This window comes from Ranitomeya imitator, chromosome 3, assembly GCF_032444005.1.
Source record: "Ranitomeya imitator isolate aRanImi1 chromosome 3, aRanImi1.pri, whole genome shotgun sequence".
NCBI lineage: Eukaryota > Metazoa > Chordata > Amphibia > Anura > Dendrobatidae > Ranitomeya > Ranitomeya imitator.
In genome coordinates this window covers 809,357,546-809,376,524 of record NC_091284.1, presented here as the reverse complement: position 1 = coordinate 809,376,524, position 18,979 = coordinate 809,357,546, and the positions used below count along the sequence as shown (strand labels likewise).

The 18,979-nt window shown below is 40.8% G+C and overlaps 1 protein-coding gene across 2 annotated transcripts in view; it reads left to right on the top strand.

Annotated features, from left to right (window-relative positions):
- The window catches only part of TMEM135 (transmembrane protein 135), a 426,102-nt gene extending 414,892 nt beyond the window's left edge, over positions 1–11,210 (top strand). For both annotated transcript variants that reach the window (XM_069759272.1, XM_069759273.1), the window contains 6 exons: positions 5,865–6,032; positions 6,228–6,291; positions 7,707–7,783; positions 9,122–9,220; positions 10,116–10,183; positions 10,897–11,210. In XM_069759272.1, the coding sequence (XP_069615373.1) occupies positions 5,865–6,032; positions 6,228–6,291; positions 7,707–7,783; positions 9,122–9,220; positions 10,116–10,183; positions 10,897–11,029 (609 nt within the window). In that variant the 3' untranslated portion in view covers positions 11,030–11,210. The remainder of the gene's footprint in view (positions 1–5,864; positions 6,033–6,227; positions 6,292–7,706; positions 7,784–9,121; positions 9,221–10,115; positions 10,184–10,896) is intronic.
- Positions 11,211–18,979: the final 7,769 nt, after the last annotated feature.

Here is an 18,979-nt window from a genome sequence, read left to right as displayed (position 1 = left end):
TTAATCAGTCCCGTTAGTCAGTAACGACCTGACCCAGACTGGTGAACCCACTCACTGCTGTCTGCGGTTCACATTCACCTTAAAGGGGCGGTCCAGACGTAGAAAAACATGGCTCCTTTATGTCACAGTCGACTCCGCACCTTTTTCCACTCTGTTAAAGCGATTTATACTTGGCTGCATTACCACACACAACCTGTAGTCAGGAGTGGCGCTGTTTTGTTTCTTTTTTTTTTGTTGTTGGAAGAAAGCCATGTTTTCCGATCTCCAATTTTTGTTAAAGGTTACTTCCAAATGTTCTGCCTACTTCTCATATATCTCTGAACTCAGTTGTCAAGATATTTGCTTGCTATCAGTGAAGCAATGAAAACACCCTTGTTTTTGACTGCTAGCAGGCAGCTCCCCTGATGGCTAGTACGGCTCACAGCTGAGAATGGGATACATCTACATAATTACGGTAACCACCCGGACTCCAGACTGATACATTGTAGCAAAGCAGTACAGCTGTTGCTGATGTTTCGCTCACTGTGCTTCGTCTAGAGTACTGTCCACAATCTAGCTAATCATGGGATTAGCTACATTGTATCCCATCTGGATAATCACAGTAACCACCCGGACTCCAGAATGATACATTGTAGCAAATCGGCACTGCTGCCGCTGATGTTTCGCTCACTGAGCTTGGTCTAGAGTGCTGTCCACAATCGATCCACTTCTGAGATGAGTGTATGATTAGCTATATTGTATCCCATCTGGATAATTACAGTAACCACCTGGGTTCCAGAATGATTCATTGTTACAAAGCAGCAGATTGATGTGTGCTGCTGATGTTTCGCTCTCTGAGCTTTGTCTAGAGTACGCCTCACAATTGTTTCCATTTCTGAGATGAAAGTAGCGTTAGCTAGATTGTATCCCAATTGTTTCCAATCTGGACAATTACAGTAACCACCTGGGTTCCTGAATGATATATTGTAGCAAAGTAGCACAGCTGCTGCTGATGTTTCGCTCACTGAGCTTGGTCTAGAGTGCTGTCCACAATCGAATCCACTTCTGAGATGAGTAGGATTAGCTAGATTGTATCCCAATTGTATCCGATCTGGACAATTACAGTAACCACCTGGGTTCCTGAATGATTCATTGTTACAAAGCAGCAGATTGATGTGTGCTGCTGATGTTTCGCTCACTGAGCTTTGTCTAGAGTACGCCTCACAATTGTTTCCATTTCTGAGATGAAAGTAGCGTTAGCTAGATTGTATCCCAATTGTATCCACTCTGGACAATTACAGTAACCACCTGGGTTCCTGAATGATACATTGTAGCAAAGTAGCACAGCTGCCGCTGATGTTTCACTCACTGAGCTTGGTCTAGAGTGCTGTCCACAATCGATCCACTTCTGAGATGAGAGTATGATTAGCTAGATTGTATCCCATCTGGATAATTACAGTAACCACCTGGGTTCCAGAATGATTCATTGTTACAAAGCAGCAGATTGATGTGTGCTGCTGATGTTTCGCTCTCTGAGCTTTGTCTAGAGTACGCCTCACAATTGTTTCCATTTCTGAGATGAAAGTAGCGTTAGCTAGATTGTATCCCAATTGTTTCCAATCTGGACAATTACAGTAACCACCTGGGTTCCTGAATGATACATTGTAGCAAAGTAGCACAGCTGCTGCTGATGTTTCGCTCACTGAGCTTTGTCTAGAGTGCTGTCCACAATCGTACCCACTTCTGAGATGAGTGTAGGATGAGCTAGATTGTATCCCAATTGTATCCCATCTAGATAATTAATTACAGTAACCACCCGGACTCCAGACTGATACAATGTTACAAAGCAGCAGATTGATGTGTGCTGCTGATGTTTCGCTCACTGAGCTTTGTCTAGAGTACTCCTCACAATAGTTTCCATTTCTGAGATGAAAGTAGCGTTAGCTAGATTGTATCCCAATTGTATCCAATCTGGACAATTACAGTAACCACCTGGGTTCCTGAATGATACATTGTAGCAAAGCAGCACAGCTGTTGCTGATGTTTCGCTCACTGAGCTTGGTCTAGAGTGCTGTCCACAATCGTACCCACTTCTGAGATGAGTGTAGGATGAGCTAGATTGTATCCCAATTGTATCCCATCTAGATAATTAATTACAGTAACCACCCAGACTCCAGACTGATACAATGTTACAAAGCAGCAGATTGATGTGTGCTGCTGATGTTTCGCTCACTGAGCTTTGTCTAGAGTACTCCTCACAATTGTTTTCACTTGTGAGATGAGAGTAGATACAGGTTTGCTGTCACTGAATGTAAGCACTGAATGTGTTTTAATTCACTGACAGCAACGAAGTATCTGTAAAATTTCAAGAAATCGAAACCCAAAGCCTCCGATTCATCAAGACTGTCATTTTTCACCCAATTTCACTTTATGTTAAAATTTTGCAACTTGTCAAAGTTTTTTTTACTCCAGCTTTAGGCAATCGGGACCAAATTCCCCTCTTCATTATTTCCATTTTATTAAACTTTTGGAAGAGCATCCAATGATGGAAGAGCCTTAAACATCTGGATAATAAAAACCGCCAACACATTGTTAAGGCGCAGTCAGACAGCCGTATCAATCGGTATTTTCCGAGTATTTTACACATACAAATAGTGTAGGTAATTGGGGATTCTTGGTGCAAGCTTTGTCTCTGATGCAGTAGCGCCATCTGGTGTCAAGAAAGTGTAAACCACAGTTATTCGCTAACTGCAATTTGGGAATGGATGTCCTAATGTTTAAGATAACATTTTCTCACACAAATAACCTAAAATGAGAGAAATCCCAACAAGTGGTCTTCACATTTAAGTGCAAAAAGGATTTAAAAAAAAACATGTATTACACTCATTATCAATCTCAGAAGATGTGATTGTTCTATGCAGATATTTCTGAGATTTGTTATCAAAAGATTAATAAATACAAGACAAAAACCTTATGAGTTTGAACTAAGTAGTAATTATGCATCTGAAATATAAAGCGGAATTCATACAACTACTGCCCCTGTGTACAAGAATATAACTACTATAATACTGCCCATATGTACAAGAATATAACTACTATACTACTGCTCCTATGTACAAGAATATAACTACTATAATACTGCTCCCTATGTACAAGAATATAACTACTATAATACTGCCCCTATGTGCAAGAATATAACTACTATAATACTGTTCCTATGTACAAGAATATAACTACTATAATACTGCTCCTATGTAAAAGAATATAACTACTATAATACTGCTTCCTATGTACAAGAATATAACTACTGTAATACTGCCCCTATGTACAAGAATATAGCTACTATAATACTGCTCCTATATACAAGAATACAACTACTATAATACTGCTCCTATGTACAAGAATATAACTACTATAATACTGCCCCTATGTACAAGAATATAGCTACTATAATACTGCTCCTATATACAAGAATACAACTACTATAATACTGCCTCTATGTACAAGAATATAACTACTATAATACTGCTCCTATGTACAAGAATATAACTACTATAATACTGCTCCTATATACAAGAATACAACTACTATAATACTGCCTCTATGTACAAGAATATAACTACTATAATACTGCTCCTATATACAAGAATATAACTACTATAATACTGCTCCTATGTGCAAGAATATAACTACTATAATACTGCTCCTATATACAAGAATATAACTACTATAATACTGCTCCTATGTGCAAGAATATAACTACTATAATACTGCCTCCTATGTACAAGAATGTAAGTACTATAATGCTGCTCCTATGTAGAAGAATATATATCTACTATGATACTGGTCCTATGTACAAGAATATAACTACTATAATACTGCTCCTATGTGCAAGAATATAACTACTATAATACTGCCTCCTATGTACAAGAATATAAGTACTATAATGCTGCTCCTATGTAGAAGAATATATATCTACTATGATACTGGTCCTATGTACAAGAATATGACTACTATAATACTGCTCCTATATACAAGAATATAACTACTATAATACTGCCTCTATGTACAAGAATATAACTACTATAATACTGCTCCTATGTAGAAGAATATATACTATAATACTGCCCCTATGTACAAGAATATAACTACTATAATACTGCTCCTATGTACAAGAATATAACTACTATAATACTGCTCCTATATACAAGAATACAACTACTATAATACTGCCTCTATGTACAAGAATATAACTACTATAATACTGCTCCTATGTGCAAGAATACAACTACTATAATACTGCCTCTATGTACAAGAATATAACTACTATAATACTGCTCCTATGTGCAAGAATATAACTACTATAATACTGCTCCTATATACAAGAATATAACTACTATAATACTGCTCCTATGTGCAAGAATATAACTACTATAATACTGCCTCCTATGTACAAGAATATAAGTACTATAATGCTGCTCCTATGTAGAAGAATATAACTACTATAATACTGCTCCTATGTACAAGAATATAACTACTATAATGCTGCTCCTATGTACAAGAATATAACTACTATAATACTGCCCCTATGTACAAGAATATAACTACTATAATACTGCCCCCTATGTACAAGAATATAACTACTATAATACTGCTCCTATGTACAAGAATATAACTACTATAATGCTGCTCCTATGTACAAGAATATATCTACTATGATACTGGTCCTATGTACAAGAATATGACTACTATAATACTGCTCCTATATACAAGAATATAACTACTATAATACTGCTCCTATGTACAAGATATATAACTACTATAATGCTGCTCCTATGTACAAGAATATGACTACTATAATACTGCTCCTATATACAAGAATATAACTACTATAATACTGCTCCTATGTACAAGATATATAACTACTATAATGCTGCTCCTATGTACAAGAATATAACTACTATAATACTGCTCCTATATACAAGAGAATAAGTACGTCTAACAGGTTTTCCTCCAGGATTACCCTGTATTTACCTACATCACTTTCCCATTACATCTGACCATCTTCTCAATCCCTGTTGAAGAAAAGCCTCCCCACAGCATGATGCTGCCACCACCATGCATGATTGCGGGGATGGTGTTTTCATGGTGATATGCAGTCTTAGTTTTCCCCCTCATTTAGCATTTTCCATTTAAGTTCAAAATGTTCAGCTTTGGTCTCACCTGATCAGACCACCTTTTTCCACATGCTCGCTGTGTACCCTACGTGCCTTATTGCAAACTGCAAATGTCACTTCTTGTGGCTTGCTTTCAAAAATGGCTTTCTTCTTGGCACTGTTCCTTAAATGTTTGCGGAATATACAACTAATAGTTGTCCTGTGGACAGATTTTCCCAACTGAGCTGTGGATCTCTGCGACTCCTCTACAGGGACCATAGTCCTTTAGCTTCTTCACTAATTAGTGCTCTTTTTGCTTGGGATGTCAGGCTTGGGGGACAGCCATGTCTTGGTAGGTTTGCAGTTGTGCATACTCCTTCCATTTTTGGATGATGGATTGAACAGTGCTTTGTAATATGTTCAGAGCTTAAGCTATTTTTTTTTTACAACCTAACCCTAATTTACTCCACAACTTTATCCCTGACCTGTCTGGTGTGCTCCTTGGTCTCCATGATGCCATTTTATCGCTAACGTTCTCACACAAACCTCTGAGGCCTTCACAAATAAAATAATTGGAAAACCATGTATCATTTCCTTTACACTTCACAAATACTCGATGCTTTATGTATATCACATAAAATCCCAATAAAATACAATTAAGTTTGTGGGTGAAGCGTGCAAAAATGTATTTTTGTCCATTTATAAAGTAATGTTCCTTGTTTTCTCCAGGGATTTATACGAATGTTCAGCGTTGGGTACTTGATCCAATGCTGCCTCCGCATCCCGTCCACTTTCAGACAAGTGTTTACAAAGCCGTCCCGGCTGATCTCGCTCTTTTACAACAAAGAAAACTTCCAGCTGGGGGCTTTCCTGGGGTCTTTTGTCAGTATTTATAAGGTGAGGCCACTCCAGAAATGGTTGTATGTGCAGCTACATTTATTTTTCTTGGAGAGACTCCAAGAGACTGTGCATCTAAGCTGTGGCCACTGGTATAGCTGGGTCATAGAAGAACAGATGCCACCATAACCGAGGACAATACAATACAGGCGGTGAAAATTCGCTAAACCATAACCATTCTGTCTGTCCACACAGGGTACAAGCTGTTTACTGCGATGGGTGCGTAATCTGGATGACGAGCTTCATGCACTTATAGCTGGTAAGGCTTTTGAGATTGAAGGTTGGAGATGTGATCCCGTCAGTAAACTGCATTTGTCTCTATTCGGGGAAAAAAGGGTTTTAGTCTCTTAATTGTCCTGCCAGAAAGTCCTACAAGAACAATCAGCCGACCGTTGACAACATTGGCGTAACTAGAGGACGATAGGCTCCAATATATTTAGATATGGGCCTTCACCTCCATGTTGGTCAGATGTATAGACCCTATAAAGACATATGTGTTCACCCTTCAAGTAATAATGTCTCCATCTTGGCCCCTTTGTGTAATAATGTCTCCTGTTCTGGCCCCTTTCTGTTATAATGTCCCCCATCATGGTCATTCCTGTTATAATATCCCCCATCCTGGGCCCCTTTCTGTAATAAGGCTCCCTGTTTTGGCCCCCATCCTGTAATAATGACTCTTTACTGTAATAATGTTCCTCATCCTGGCTCTGTCCTGTAACCGTGTCTTCCATCCTGGTATAATGTCCCCATCATATAACAATGTCCCCCATCCTGTGCTCCTTCCTGGTATAATGTCCCCCACCCTGGGCTCCTTTCTGGTGTAATGTACCCATCCTGGGCCCCTTCCTGGTATTTTGTCCCCCATCCTGGGCCCCTTCCTGGTATAATGTCCACCACCCTGGGCTCCTTTCTGCTATAATGTACCCATCCTGGGCCCCTTCCTGGTATAATGTCACCCGCCCTGGGCTCCTTTCTGGTATAATGTCTCCCATCATGGTCATTCCTGTTATAATGTCCCCCACCCTGGGCTCCTTGGTGGTATAATGTCCCCATCCTGGGCCCCTTCCTGGTATAATGTCCCCCTCCCTGGGCCCCTTCCTGGTATAATGTCCCCACCCTGAGCCCCTTCCTGGTATAATGTCCACATCCTGGCGTACGTGGCGGTGTGAAAAAAATTGTGACTTTTTGAAAAGTTGCAAATGACGAATCAGCCAAAAACATCTGGAAAACCTAAACCCTGGCTAAACTTAAAAAAAAAAAATAACATAACGAAAAAATTAAATAGTAATTGTGAAAAAAAGGGAATTAAAAGATGAATACGGCACAAACAAAAACAAAAGTAGACAAAAGAAAGTACCGTAATTCTAAGTTGTCGCCGCCAGTATGGGAACTCGAGGTCTTATAGTTATGAAAAACCCAATGACTGAATGACCATACACAGACCCCCATCAGACCCTCAGTATAGAGCTGGAGAGTACAGACTTTTGGGGTGAATGAGCCAGAGGTTGTGCGCCCCTGTATTGACGACCCTTATCAAGAGCATCATGTCCCTTCGGCAGAGTTGGGCACCCATCCAATTGCACCAGTGACAGGGGTCGTGTAGCTGAAGCTATCTTCATTGAGTGTATAGTGACCCAATGGCCATAACTCGCAATGTCCTACTATGTGTTTTAGGTTTCCTTGCTGGAATCTCCATGATGTTTTACAAAAGCACCACAATTTCCATGTATCTGGCATCCAAACTGGTGGAGGTGAGTGCGTCATTGGCTTGGGATGAGTTCAGTACGGGCGACGGCTCTGTGCAGAGTCTTTAAACTGGTTTAGTAACAAAGAAAGGTTGTCCACGGCTTAGATATTGGTGGCCCATCTTTAAAATCATCTCCGTTGTTGCACTTAGTGATAATGGGACATACATCTATATATGTCTATATACAGTCACTGGCCTGAGATCTGATTTGACTGTTGGAGAGATCTCTGACTTAGGTTCTAAGGAATAACGTCTCTCCTTATGGAGAGTGACATGCCTGACATGCAGTCTCCTTTCTTTGGCATTTCAGGAATGTCACTCTCCTCAAGGAGAGATGTTACCCCTTAGGCCGGTGTCACACTTGCGTGTGCAATGCGAGAAACTCGCATTTCAATACCCGGCACTGCCGCCGGCGGTTCGGATCGGAACGTTCAGCTGCATAGAAATACATTAAGCCGCACCCTCCGGTCCCAAGTGCCGGTTAGTGATACGAGAGACTCGCACGAGTTTCTCGCATTGCACACGCAAATGTGACACTGGCCTTAAACGATCAGTCAGCCAAATCAGATCTCTTGCTTTGCACTGAGGAGGGGCAACACCCAAAAACACGTGTCTGCAAAAAGAGATTCTGGTTTGGCTTTAATCCTAAATCGTATATTAAGGCTCGTTAAAGGGTTGATATTGACTTTTAGGATTGCTACTTGAAATAGGTGGCTCTAGAGTTCAGGTTCTCTTCCTCTCTGAAGGGGCAATTTGCATATTTAATTTCCCAGAGGAGCATTGCATGGCCCATAAGTCTCCTTACAGTGGCATGCCAGGCGTGTCACTCTCCACAGGGCAAACGTTAGCTCTTCGATATAGAGACAGCACGCGCCCAGCTATAGGCACATCCATACTAGCCTTTAATTTTATAGCCACTTGTATGTAGACATTGTAGGTTGCTGCAGTAGTAAATACTGGATTGGCTGTAGCACCCTACAATGGAGTCAGGTCACCGTCAGGCATCATGCACATAGTAGAGTTAATAGTTTGGAGCTTTATGACGGTGTGAAGAGACCATATGGTGCTGTATTCTATCTATATCAGTTGGCACTCCATGTGACGCCATATGATACCCCTATACAACACCATAAACTCCCCTATCCATCTAGAGGAGCATACCCCCACAATACAGCATGTGATGGAACATGATTCTAAAACAAAATTTCTTTATCCATCCTTGTGAAACCAGAGGCATGCGGCAGCGGGACAGAAGGGTCCTATACACTTTTTGGATGCCATATATTTTTTGTTACAATCGATCTCGTCTATTCGGAGACTCATTCTACCCTTGTTATTGCAGACAATGTATTTCAAAGGGATTGAAGCCGGAAGATTTCCCTATTTCCCTCATGCAGATAGTGTCATCTACGCAGTGTCTACAGCGATCTGTTTCCATGCAGTAAGTAGCATAGTTTAAAGTGGTCTCCCAATTTACAAAACCCATAATCCTGTACCCTGTTAGTGAATTTTGAGCTAATGGACGGGGGTCCTAGGTTAAGGATCTGCTCCTCTGGGAGGAGAATTTACTGAGGAGGACCAGAGTTGAATCCAGTGTGTAATACTTATTTTCCCCTGTGGTGTCGCTGTTGTAAAATTGAACACTTCCTGCTAGATTTTGTCACAGATGATCGCTGGGAGTTCTAGCGGGAGGACGCTTTGTTATAATCTGATACAAGTAGGAATTGTCCAAAATGGAGACCTCCGTTATCGTTTCTGCCTACAATCAATTAAAGCAGGCAATCTGGTGCCACCACCTTTTTATTAAAAAGCAAAATAGAACAGTTTGAGTGCATCAAAAAAAAAAACTTAAGAATTAGTCCTAATGAGAAATCTGTAATTTTCTGTCTTAGGTCTGCATAGAGGCTGATCTGTTCCCTTGGTTACAGACTACAAAGTCTGTAGTCTGATCCCGCCATCATGTTGCCATCCGTCTTCTACTTCTCGTAAGCATATATTCGATAGGTTCGTGATCAGTAGAGGATAGGGGACTGGCGGTAAAGGAGTATGACTGCAGGATCAGACTTCACTGGTTTTGTTTGTAGTCTGTTATCATGGAGACACATAGCATTGTTTAGGAACTGTAAACATAGAATGCTAGGAAACGTTTTTATTGAAAAATATTTTACATTTTTGATGGATTGATAGTTCAAGGTATTGATATGGGTTTTATTAGAGAGTCGGCAGCAAGCAAGTCCAGTTTTGATTGATTAGACTCAGTCTTGTTTTTCTTTAATATGCCGAAGTGATCTGTGATCGATGCGCTTTTTTAAAAATTATTTTTATACGTCCCTTAGGCGGTCCTGGAAGTTCAGAATTTAAGGCCGTCTTACTGGAAATTTCTCTTGAGACTTACAAAGGGCCGGTAAGAAATCCCATTCCATTAAGCTTTACTTTATGTGAAAGATGTGACCGAGGGTTGTCCAATTTGGTTAGCCCCCTTCCACACCCAAATTTTGTAGCAGATTCTGACTTAACATCATGAGGAGGATCCCTACCCCCTGCTTGTCTCCCATGGTGGGAACAGCCGATCACCAGAGGTTGGATAAGCCAGATCCATGATGATCAGTCGATCGCCAGGGCGGTTTCATTACAACCATGGGTTGTTCTAACAATACAGCTAATTTATTGATGGATGATCTACTTTCTCATGTATCAAGTGTTTCATAAAATTGCATTCCTATGAAATTGCATTGAAAGACCAATTTTGGACACCCATGAAAATTTTCCCAACCACACCTATCCTTACTTTTTAACGTTCCTTTTACTATGAAGGAAATTTACAATTCGAGAGGGTTTTGACCCATCTGTCTGACACATCTATATACCAAATAAGGCAAAAGTACACCAAAACGTGTGTCTTCTTTACATTTTTGAGTTAGGCGGCCATTATTTTCCATAGAGTTCCATGTTTAACAATAAACAACGTACACATTGATGGGTTTGTAAAAATATAGCAGCACCAACTTGGAGAACCGCCTTTCCTGCCAACTACAGCCAAAAAAGATCAAAAACAGCAACAACACCACCAAGATAAAACCAAGCAATAATAATCTCTGTCTGCTTCTCCACTGTTAGGTTCGCGTTTATGAACAGGAAAGCCTTGGATGCCTTTGGTTCTGAAGCTTCTAAGAACTTCAACAACTTTATACCTAAACTGGACCCAAGATTCACCATCGTGAAACCAGAGTTACCGATACATTTCTCCTGAAGTTTCGCGCCCTTCTCCCGTGACAAAATGTGAAGTTTCAAATTCAGAACAAATTTCTGGAAAAAAAAAAAAAGAAAAGTAGATTATCGAATGATCCTAGTAGAGATTCAAACCAGACGTGGAGGTGTCTCCAATATCCTGGCAAAATATTAAAAAAAAAGTAATTTATACTGGGCTAAAATTATTATATCTTATTATTGATTGTATCTCAGATGAACTAACACCAATTAAACGTCTTAATTTTCCTCTGCATAAGATATTTAGCAGACTTCTCGATGAGGTGTAGGTATCTGGAGGCTTTGAGGTCACCTACCCCCCCGTGTTGTGGACCAATACGGACATTTGATACTGAGTAGTACTTTGTTTTCTCTGTAGTCCATGTTTTGGAGCATGGTGGTTGCTTTATCTAACCTTTAGTGCGAATTTCGAAAATCTCCTTTTCAAAAAGTTCCTGTATTATTGAGAATGTTTTTGAGTTCTTTTTCAAGAGATTCTGTAAATTGGAAAAGTTCTACTTGGAGGTGAAATGTTTCAGATGTCATGATCTCTCTCTCTTGCTCTTCGTGATGATGTGGGTGGACAAATTAAAAGAAGATTGTAACCATTGGGGATATTTAGCTTTTAGACCGGAGTAGCCAAGTAGGCGTTTCAGTTGTCAAGATCTTTGTTGATATGTTTTTTTTTAATGAATGTAATAATTCCTTTCTCATTGTCAAGAATCTCCAATCAATCCATTTATACTTTTTGTAAACAGATCCGAGAAAGTAATGTAGTTTGCTGCCTTGCTTTTTGGTCAAGTTGGCCTTGTAAAACATCTTTCTGGTCACCATGTTCGACACATATTAAAGGAAGAAGGGAAGGTTCAAAAAATGTTCCACACATATTAAAGGCAGAAGGGAAGGCTCAAAAAATAAATTGTCACTGAGGTCCTCCCTTTTTTTTTCCAAGTGTTCATAAGCTTCGATGAGCTTAACAGGATGTATCTCAAGATTGGGTTTCACCCATGCAGAGCTGTAAATATAGGAGGCTGCACATGCAGGGCTCCCTCTACCTTATCTTCTATTGGAGATCTAGAAATTGTTGGGATTACATGTTCATCCACCCTTCCATTCCTGGACTTTGCTCCATTCTCGAGATAGAGGTAAAAAAAATAGGACCTGCGTCTACCAAATGTTTATGGTATATTCCATCAAATAAATTAAAAAATGTTTGAATAGCCATTTAAGGAATAGTCCTGCCCCTGCTTAAGCCAAATTTCTTAAACTCTTACACTTCTGTTTTTTACTGTTGATTTTTTTTTTACCTTGAAACCATTTTGGCACTCACCACCCCCAGAATATAAAACCAGTCCAGTCTCTGTGAGAAACGCAAAGACAGAACAATACTCGTAAGTTGGTCGTTAAATGTTGTCGACTACCTTGGCTTCCCGTCTTGACCCCGATCATGTATCCGTACAGTTCGATGCATTTTTTTTTTTATCAATTTACTCCAGAAAGTGACTGTTGTAAGGGAGCACTTTAGTCCCTTCAGTGCAGTGCTCAAAACAGTGCCATCTTTGTCTCTACAGCTGTAGTGGTCATAAGAGAAGTGGCTGTCAAATAATTCAGCTACTGGATCCAAGGAAGAGGCCGAGAATAGTGCGGTACCAACCCACGGATGAACGTGACAAATAATCGAGATACCCCGAATAGTGAGATTAAGGATTTTATTGATAGTGGACAACTTGTTTCGTAAATGTACCATATTCTTAAGCAGGACATAGATACAATACGTTCCTGACCTTTTTAAAATGCTTCAAATTTGGTGTGCTCCCCAAACAAGCTTTCCAGAAGATGACTACATCAGTAGCGCCGTCCTTCGAGGCAGTGTACACATCAAATACTAAAGGTACCTTCACACTAAGCGAGGTCGCTAGCGAGATCGCTGCTGAGTCACAAGTTTTGTGACGCAACAGCGACCTCAGTAGCGATCTCCCTATGTTTGACACGTAGCAGCGACCAGGCCCCTGCTGTGAGATCGCTGGTCGTGTCGGAATGGCCTGGACCTTTTTTTGATCGTTGAGGTCCCGCTGGGTAGCACACATCGCTGTGTTTGACACCTTACCAACGACCTCGTTGACGACTCAGACACCGACAAATAGGCGTGCATTTGCGTTGCCTTTTCCGCACCCCTCCGCTCCGATTGGTGGTCGCTACTGCGTTCTGATTGGCGGTCATGCCTTCAACAGAAGGCGACATAGTAGCGCTTCCATCCTTTGTTCCTGACCACGTGGTGGTTTGCAGATCGTTGTAGAGTTCTCTGGCCTGCGACTCCTCTTCGATTTATCTATTCTTCAACGGTTCTTCTGACACCTTTTGTGCACAGTAAGTATCGTTTGGGGTCTCAAATGCGTTCCCACCGAAGGGCTATTGTGTCGCCTCATAAGGCAAGGCCGCCACCAATCAGAACGCAGTAGCGACTACCAATCGGAACTGAATGGGCGCGGAAAAGGCAATGCAAATGCACGCCTGTGTGACTACAACGTCACACAGGACGTCCTTCATCGAGGTCTGAATCGTCATAATAGCTGCCATGTGACAGGGTCTCAACGACCAACAACATCGTTGTACAGGTCGCTACAGGTCGCCGCATCGCTGCTGCATCGTTGGGAAGATCTCACTGTTTGACATCTCACCAGCGACCACATAGCGACGCAGCAACGATCCCTGACAGGTCGTATCGTTGTCGGGATCGCTTTAGCGTCGCTAAGTGTGACGGGGCCTTAAGAGTTTTAAGGAGTGGTTTGTCCTGATAAAAGAAGTTTTGTACTTTGAAATGCGTTGACTGATAAAACCACCTGAAATTGGATTATCCTTTTTTTTTTTTTTTTTTTTTTTTAAAGGCAGCTCAGAATAACCCATTTGCTTCTCTAGCTCTACTAATGAAAGCAGTACACTTTTGAAACGCCTTGGAATTAAATCAGTGAAGTTACGGGTATGCTAATTACTTGTCACATTTGTCCGTGGGTTGGCACCCTTTATACTCAAATGTTTTTCTTGGATCCATTTGCTATCACGAGCGGAGGATATTCCGTCACGTTTTGTAAAAATTCTGGAAAGTTTACCTCTTATCACAGTGGCTTTTGAATTTTCCCTTTCAATCTTCATCAGTAAAAATTTGGGCCAGATTCACCGTGCTCAAATCTGTAGGAAGTCACTCGACTTCATTTCTTTTTTTAAATAGCAGATTTTTATCAGAGTTGGTAGTAAGTTGTCCAAAGACAACTCTTGTTACTTCTTCCATGTTTTGTGGACAGACAGAAGTGACAACTTATGTGGGAACTTTTTGTTTCTGTGTTAGCCCCTCACTATTTTCATTATGGACTTTATTTCCCTTCTGGGTTCTTCTTTTTAATGTTTTTTAAGTATTATGCACCATTTTCCACCATGAGATCTTCTCCACGTGTACCTCCTGAGGCGCGGATCACAGAGGTGTGATGTGTATGTAAGAAATTTGATCATTATACATTGGCCCTTTTTTTTCATTACAGGGAAAGTGTCTTCAGAAAATGACTTGTTGTTTATATCAATCTTTTATGTCAGTCATATTTTTGAAAAATTTTGGTAGATTTTCATTTTTCTCTGCGTCATTAGTTAATAGAAACCCCCCCTGAAATTTTGCAGTCCTCACTGAGGAATCTGAGCAAAATATTAAGCAGTCACTTCCTGTGCTGTAGAGATCACTTATCAGCAGTCCCTTCCTGTGCTGTAGAGATCACTTGTCAGCATTCATTTCCTGTGCTCTAGAGATCACTCCTCAGCAGTCACTTCCTGTGCTGTAGAGATCACTTCTCAGCCGTCACTTGCTGTGCTGTAGAGATCACTTCTCAGCAGTCACTTACTGTGATATAGAGATCACTCCTCAGCAGTCACTTCCTGAGCTGTAGAGATCACTCCTCAACAGTCATTTTCTGTGCTGTAGAGATCACTTCTCAGCAGTCACTTCCTGTGCTGTAGAGATCACTTCTCAGCCGTCACTTCCTGTGCTGTAGAGATCACTTCTCAGCCGTCACTTCCTGTGCTGTAGAGATCACTTCTCAGCCGTCACTTCCTGTGCTGTAGAGATCACTTCCCAGCAGTCACTTACTGTGCTGTAGAGATCACTTCTCAGCAGTCACTTACTGTGATATAGAGATCACTCCTCAGCAGTCACTTCCTGAGCTGTAGAGATCACTCCTCAACAGTCATTTTCTGTGCTGCAGAGATCACTTCTCAGCAGTCACTTCCTGTGCTGTAGAGATCACTTCTCATCAATCACTAGCTGTTCTACAGAGATTACTTTTCAAAGGGATTGTGGGTCACAAGGACCCAGAAAGAACGATCAACATGTCCAAATAGCAAAATGTATAAAAATAAACAACTTTATTGAAATCACATATATAAAACATATACAAATATACATATAATGCTGAGAACAGAATGGATGAGTGGTGCCACCTGGTGTACAAAGACACCACATAGGCATAAAAACATATTAGGGGCGCATGGAGCCGGGAACATCCATACCCATACTGGTAAATAGGTGGACCAATCAGGGGTAAAAACTACCTCATACAAATATACATACAGGGAACCGTCCTTAATCTAGTATGATGAGATATATATAACTCCCATATGATCCACCATAACAGATGACAAAAATACACATATCACAAAAGGACCAATGGTCCACAGTGTCAGATCTAAGAAATATACCAATTACCTCTAAGTAGAGCACCGGGTACGATGTTCACAGGGTCCGTGCACCCTCCCCAACGCACGTTTCGGATATCACACCTTCCTTAGGGGGTGTATGTTTTTATGCCTATGTGGTGTCTTTGTACACCAGGTGGCACCACTCATCCATTCTGTTCTCAGCATTATATGTATATTTGTATATGTTTTATATATGTGATTTCAATAAAGTTGTTTATTTTTATACATTTTGCTATTTGGACATGTTGATCGTTCTTTCTGGGTCCTTGTGACCCACAATCCCTTTGCTATATTTTTCAGCGATTTATCCTGAACTGTAGCTATTTTTCCATTACATGGCTACATTTTTGCCGGGTGTGGCAATTACATTTAGAGTATTTGTAGCTATGTTATATTTAGTTGTGCTTTTGTTTATTTAGAGATTACTTTTCAGCAGTCACTACCTGTTTGGTAGAGATCACTCCTCAACAGTCATTTGCTGTGCTGTAGAGATCACTTCTCAGCAGTCACTTCCTGTTGTGTAGAGATCTCTTCCTATTCTATAGAGATCACTTTTTTGCAGTCACTTAATATTTTGTAGAGATCACGCCTCAGCAGTCACTTCCTGTTCTGTAGATATCACTCTTCAGCAGTCACTTCCTGCGTGGTAGAAATCAGTTTTCAGCAGTCACTTCCTGTGCTGTAGAGATCACTACTCAGTAGTCACTTCCTGTGCTGTAGAGATCACTTGTCAGCAGTCACTTCCTGTGCTGTAGAGATCACTACTCAACAGTCACTTCCTGTGCTGTAGAGATCACTTGTCAGTAGTCACTTCCTGTGCTGTAGAGATCAATCACTTCTTAGCAGTCACTTACTATTTTGTAGAGATCACTCCTCTGCAGTCACTTCCTGTTCTGTAGATATCACTCTTCAGCAGTCACTTCCTGTGTGGTAGAAATCAGTTTTCAGCAGTCACTTCATTCTCTATAGCGATCACTCCTCAGCATTCACTTCCTGTTCTGTAGTGATCACTCTTCAGCAGTCACTTCCTGTGCTGTACAGCTCACGTCTCAGCAGTCGCTTCCTGTGCTGTAGAGATCTCGTCTCAGTAGTCACTTCCTGTTCTGCAGAGATCACTCCTCAGCCGTCACTTCCTGTGCTGTAGAGATCACTTCTCAGCAGTCACGTACTGTGCTCTAGAAATCACTCCTCAGTAGTCACTTCCTGTTCTGTGGAGGTCACTTCTCAGTAGTCATTTCCTGTGGTGTAGAGATCACTTCTTGGCAGTCACTACTTGACCTTTAGAGGTTACTTCTCAGCAGTCGCTTCCTGTGCTCTAGAGATCACTCCTCAGCCGTCACTTCCTGTGCTGTAGAGATCACTTAACAACAGTCACTTCCTGTGCTGCAGAGATCACTCCTAAGCCGTCACTTCCTGTGCTGTAGAGATCACTTCTCAACAGTCACTTCCTGTGCTGCAGAGATCACTCCTAAGCCGTCACTTCCTGTGCTGTAGAGATCACTTCTCAACAGTCACTTCCTGTGCTGCAGAGATCACTCCTCAGCTGTCACTTCCTGTGCTGTAGAGATCACTTAACAACAGTCACTTCCTGTGCTGCAGAGATCACTCCTAAGCCGTCACTTCCTGTGCTGTAGAGATCACTTCTCAACAGTCACTTCCTGTGCTGCAGAGATCACTTCTCAGCAGTCATCTCATTATCATAACAGGCAGGATTATAATGACAAAAAATCTCTACATAAATAAAGTTGGATTCACCATTCCTAACAAGTGATGTTTGTGCCCGCCTACTCACCCTCCCTGCACAATGCCCTCTGCACAGGTCACAGAGCATGCACACCTTGCTTTCCAATAGAAGTCAATGTACTTTTCTGATCTCTTGTTACCTATGATCCATGTGGCTACTGTAAAGAGTATATTTAAATGCTGGTAAACAGCGGCTAGAGTAAGTTGGTTGTCATCATAATCATGTTCAGCATAGAAATAAAAAAATACAACCATAAATTAAAAACACATTCCCTTTAAATGGGTTTACAGGATTAAAAAATTATAACTGCTATCAGCAGTTAATGAGAAGTGAATGAGATTAAGCTGCCACCTAAGGACCAGTGTAGAGATGATTCTGGAAGTAAGCAGCCATGTTTTTCTAATCCTGGACAACCCCTTTAACATATAACATTCTAGCTGAATAACTTATGCACCAGAGGAATTAATATATATATATATATTTTTAGAGGTTGTATTAATAATAATAATTAGTATTTTCTGTGAGTTGTTCCTGATTTTTACTTATCTGTGTTTCGCAGTTTTTGCTGTTTCTGGGGTTTCCTGTCACATGCACACACTCTCTCTATATGTTGTTAGTTTACAGATTTTCTCATTGTCTCTTATACTGTTTTATTTTCAGAACAGGAAATGAGACCAGCGTGTTTTTTTACGATGAATTTTTGTTTTTTCATGGTACAGATTTTTTTTTTAAGTGTATGCCTGCCATTTTACAGTTTAGATATAGGGTTAAAGCGTGTGGCCTTCCATGAAATATTTATAACCAATGTACAGGATAGATGATAAGTTATGGATGGCTGGGGTCCAACCTACTGATCCTGAGATTTCCCAGAATTCTCACTGCCGATCATTCTTATCTATGGGACTGACGGCGCACTAGCTAGCTCCGTTAGTCCCATAGACATCAAATACAGCAGAGCTGGGCGTGCGGGAGCATCTCCCCTTTCAGCGTGGAGGACTGACCGCAGCGATCAGCAATGTATCACCATGTAGTTTTGGTGGGCCAACACCATTAAAGCATATTAACAGGTTGCCCTGAGGGTAAATGGATCTAACTTAAGGGATAAAGTGATTAAAACAAATAAGGATTCAAATAACTCAGGTTGTGTTGCTGTGTAGCATTTCTTTGTGACTCCTCTATGGGATATCACTCTCCTAAAACTAATTTATCTCCTACCCAGATTAATGGCTGCAGTCCACTAGCCGGGATAGCTTTTCTCAGGATAAATATAGATGTCAACTGCAAGACTGCTAGAGCTGATTAACATGTTTCGCCATGACTGGCTTCATCAGGGGACTTGGGCTAAATTGTTTATACCACATGAGTTATTTTAATCCTTGTTTGACCATATAAATTAATTACAATAAAAGTAAAGTTTTAATCACATTATCCCTTAAACTTGGGTCCATTTACCCCCATGCTAATCAGTTAGTA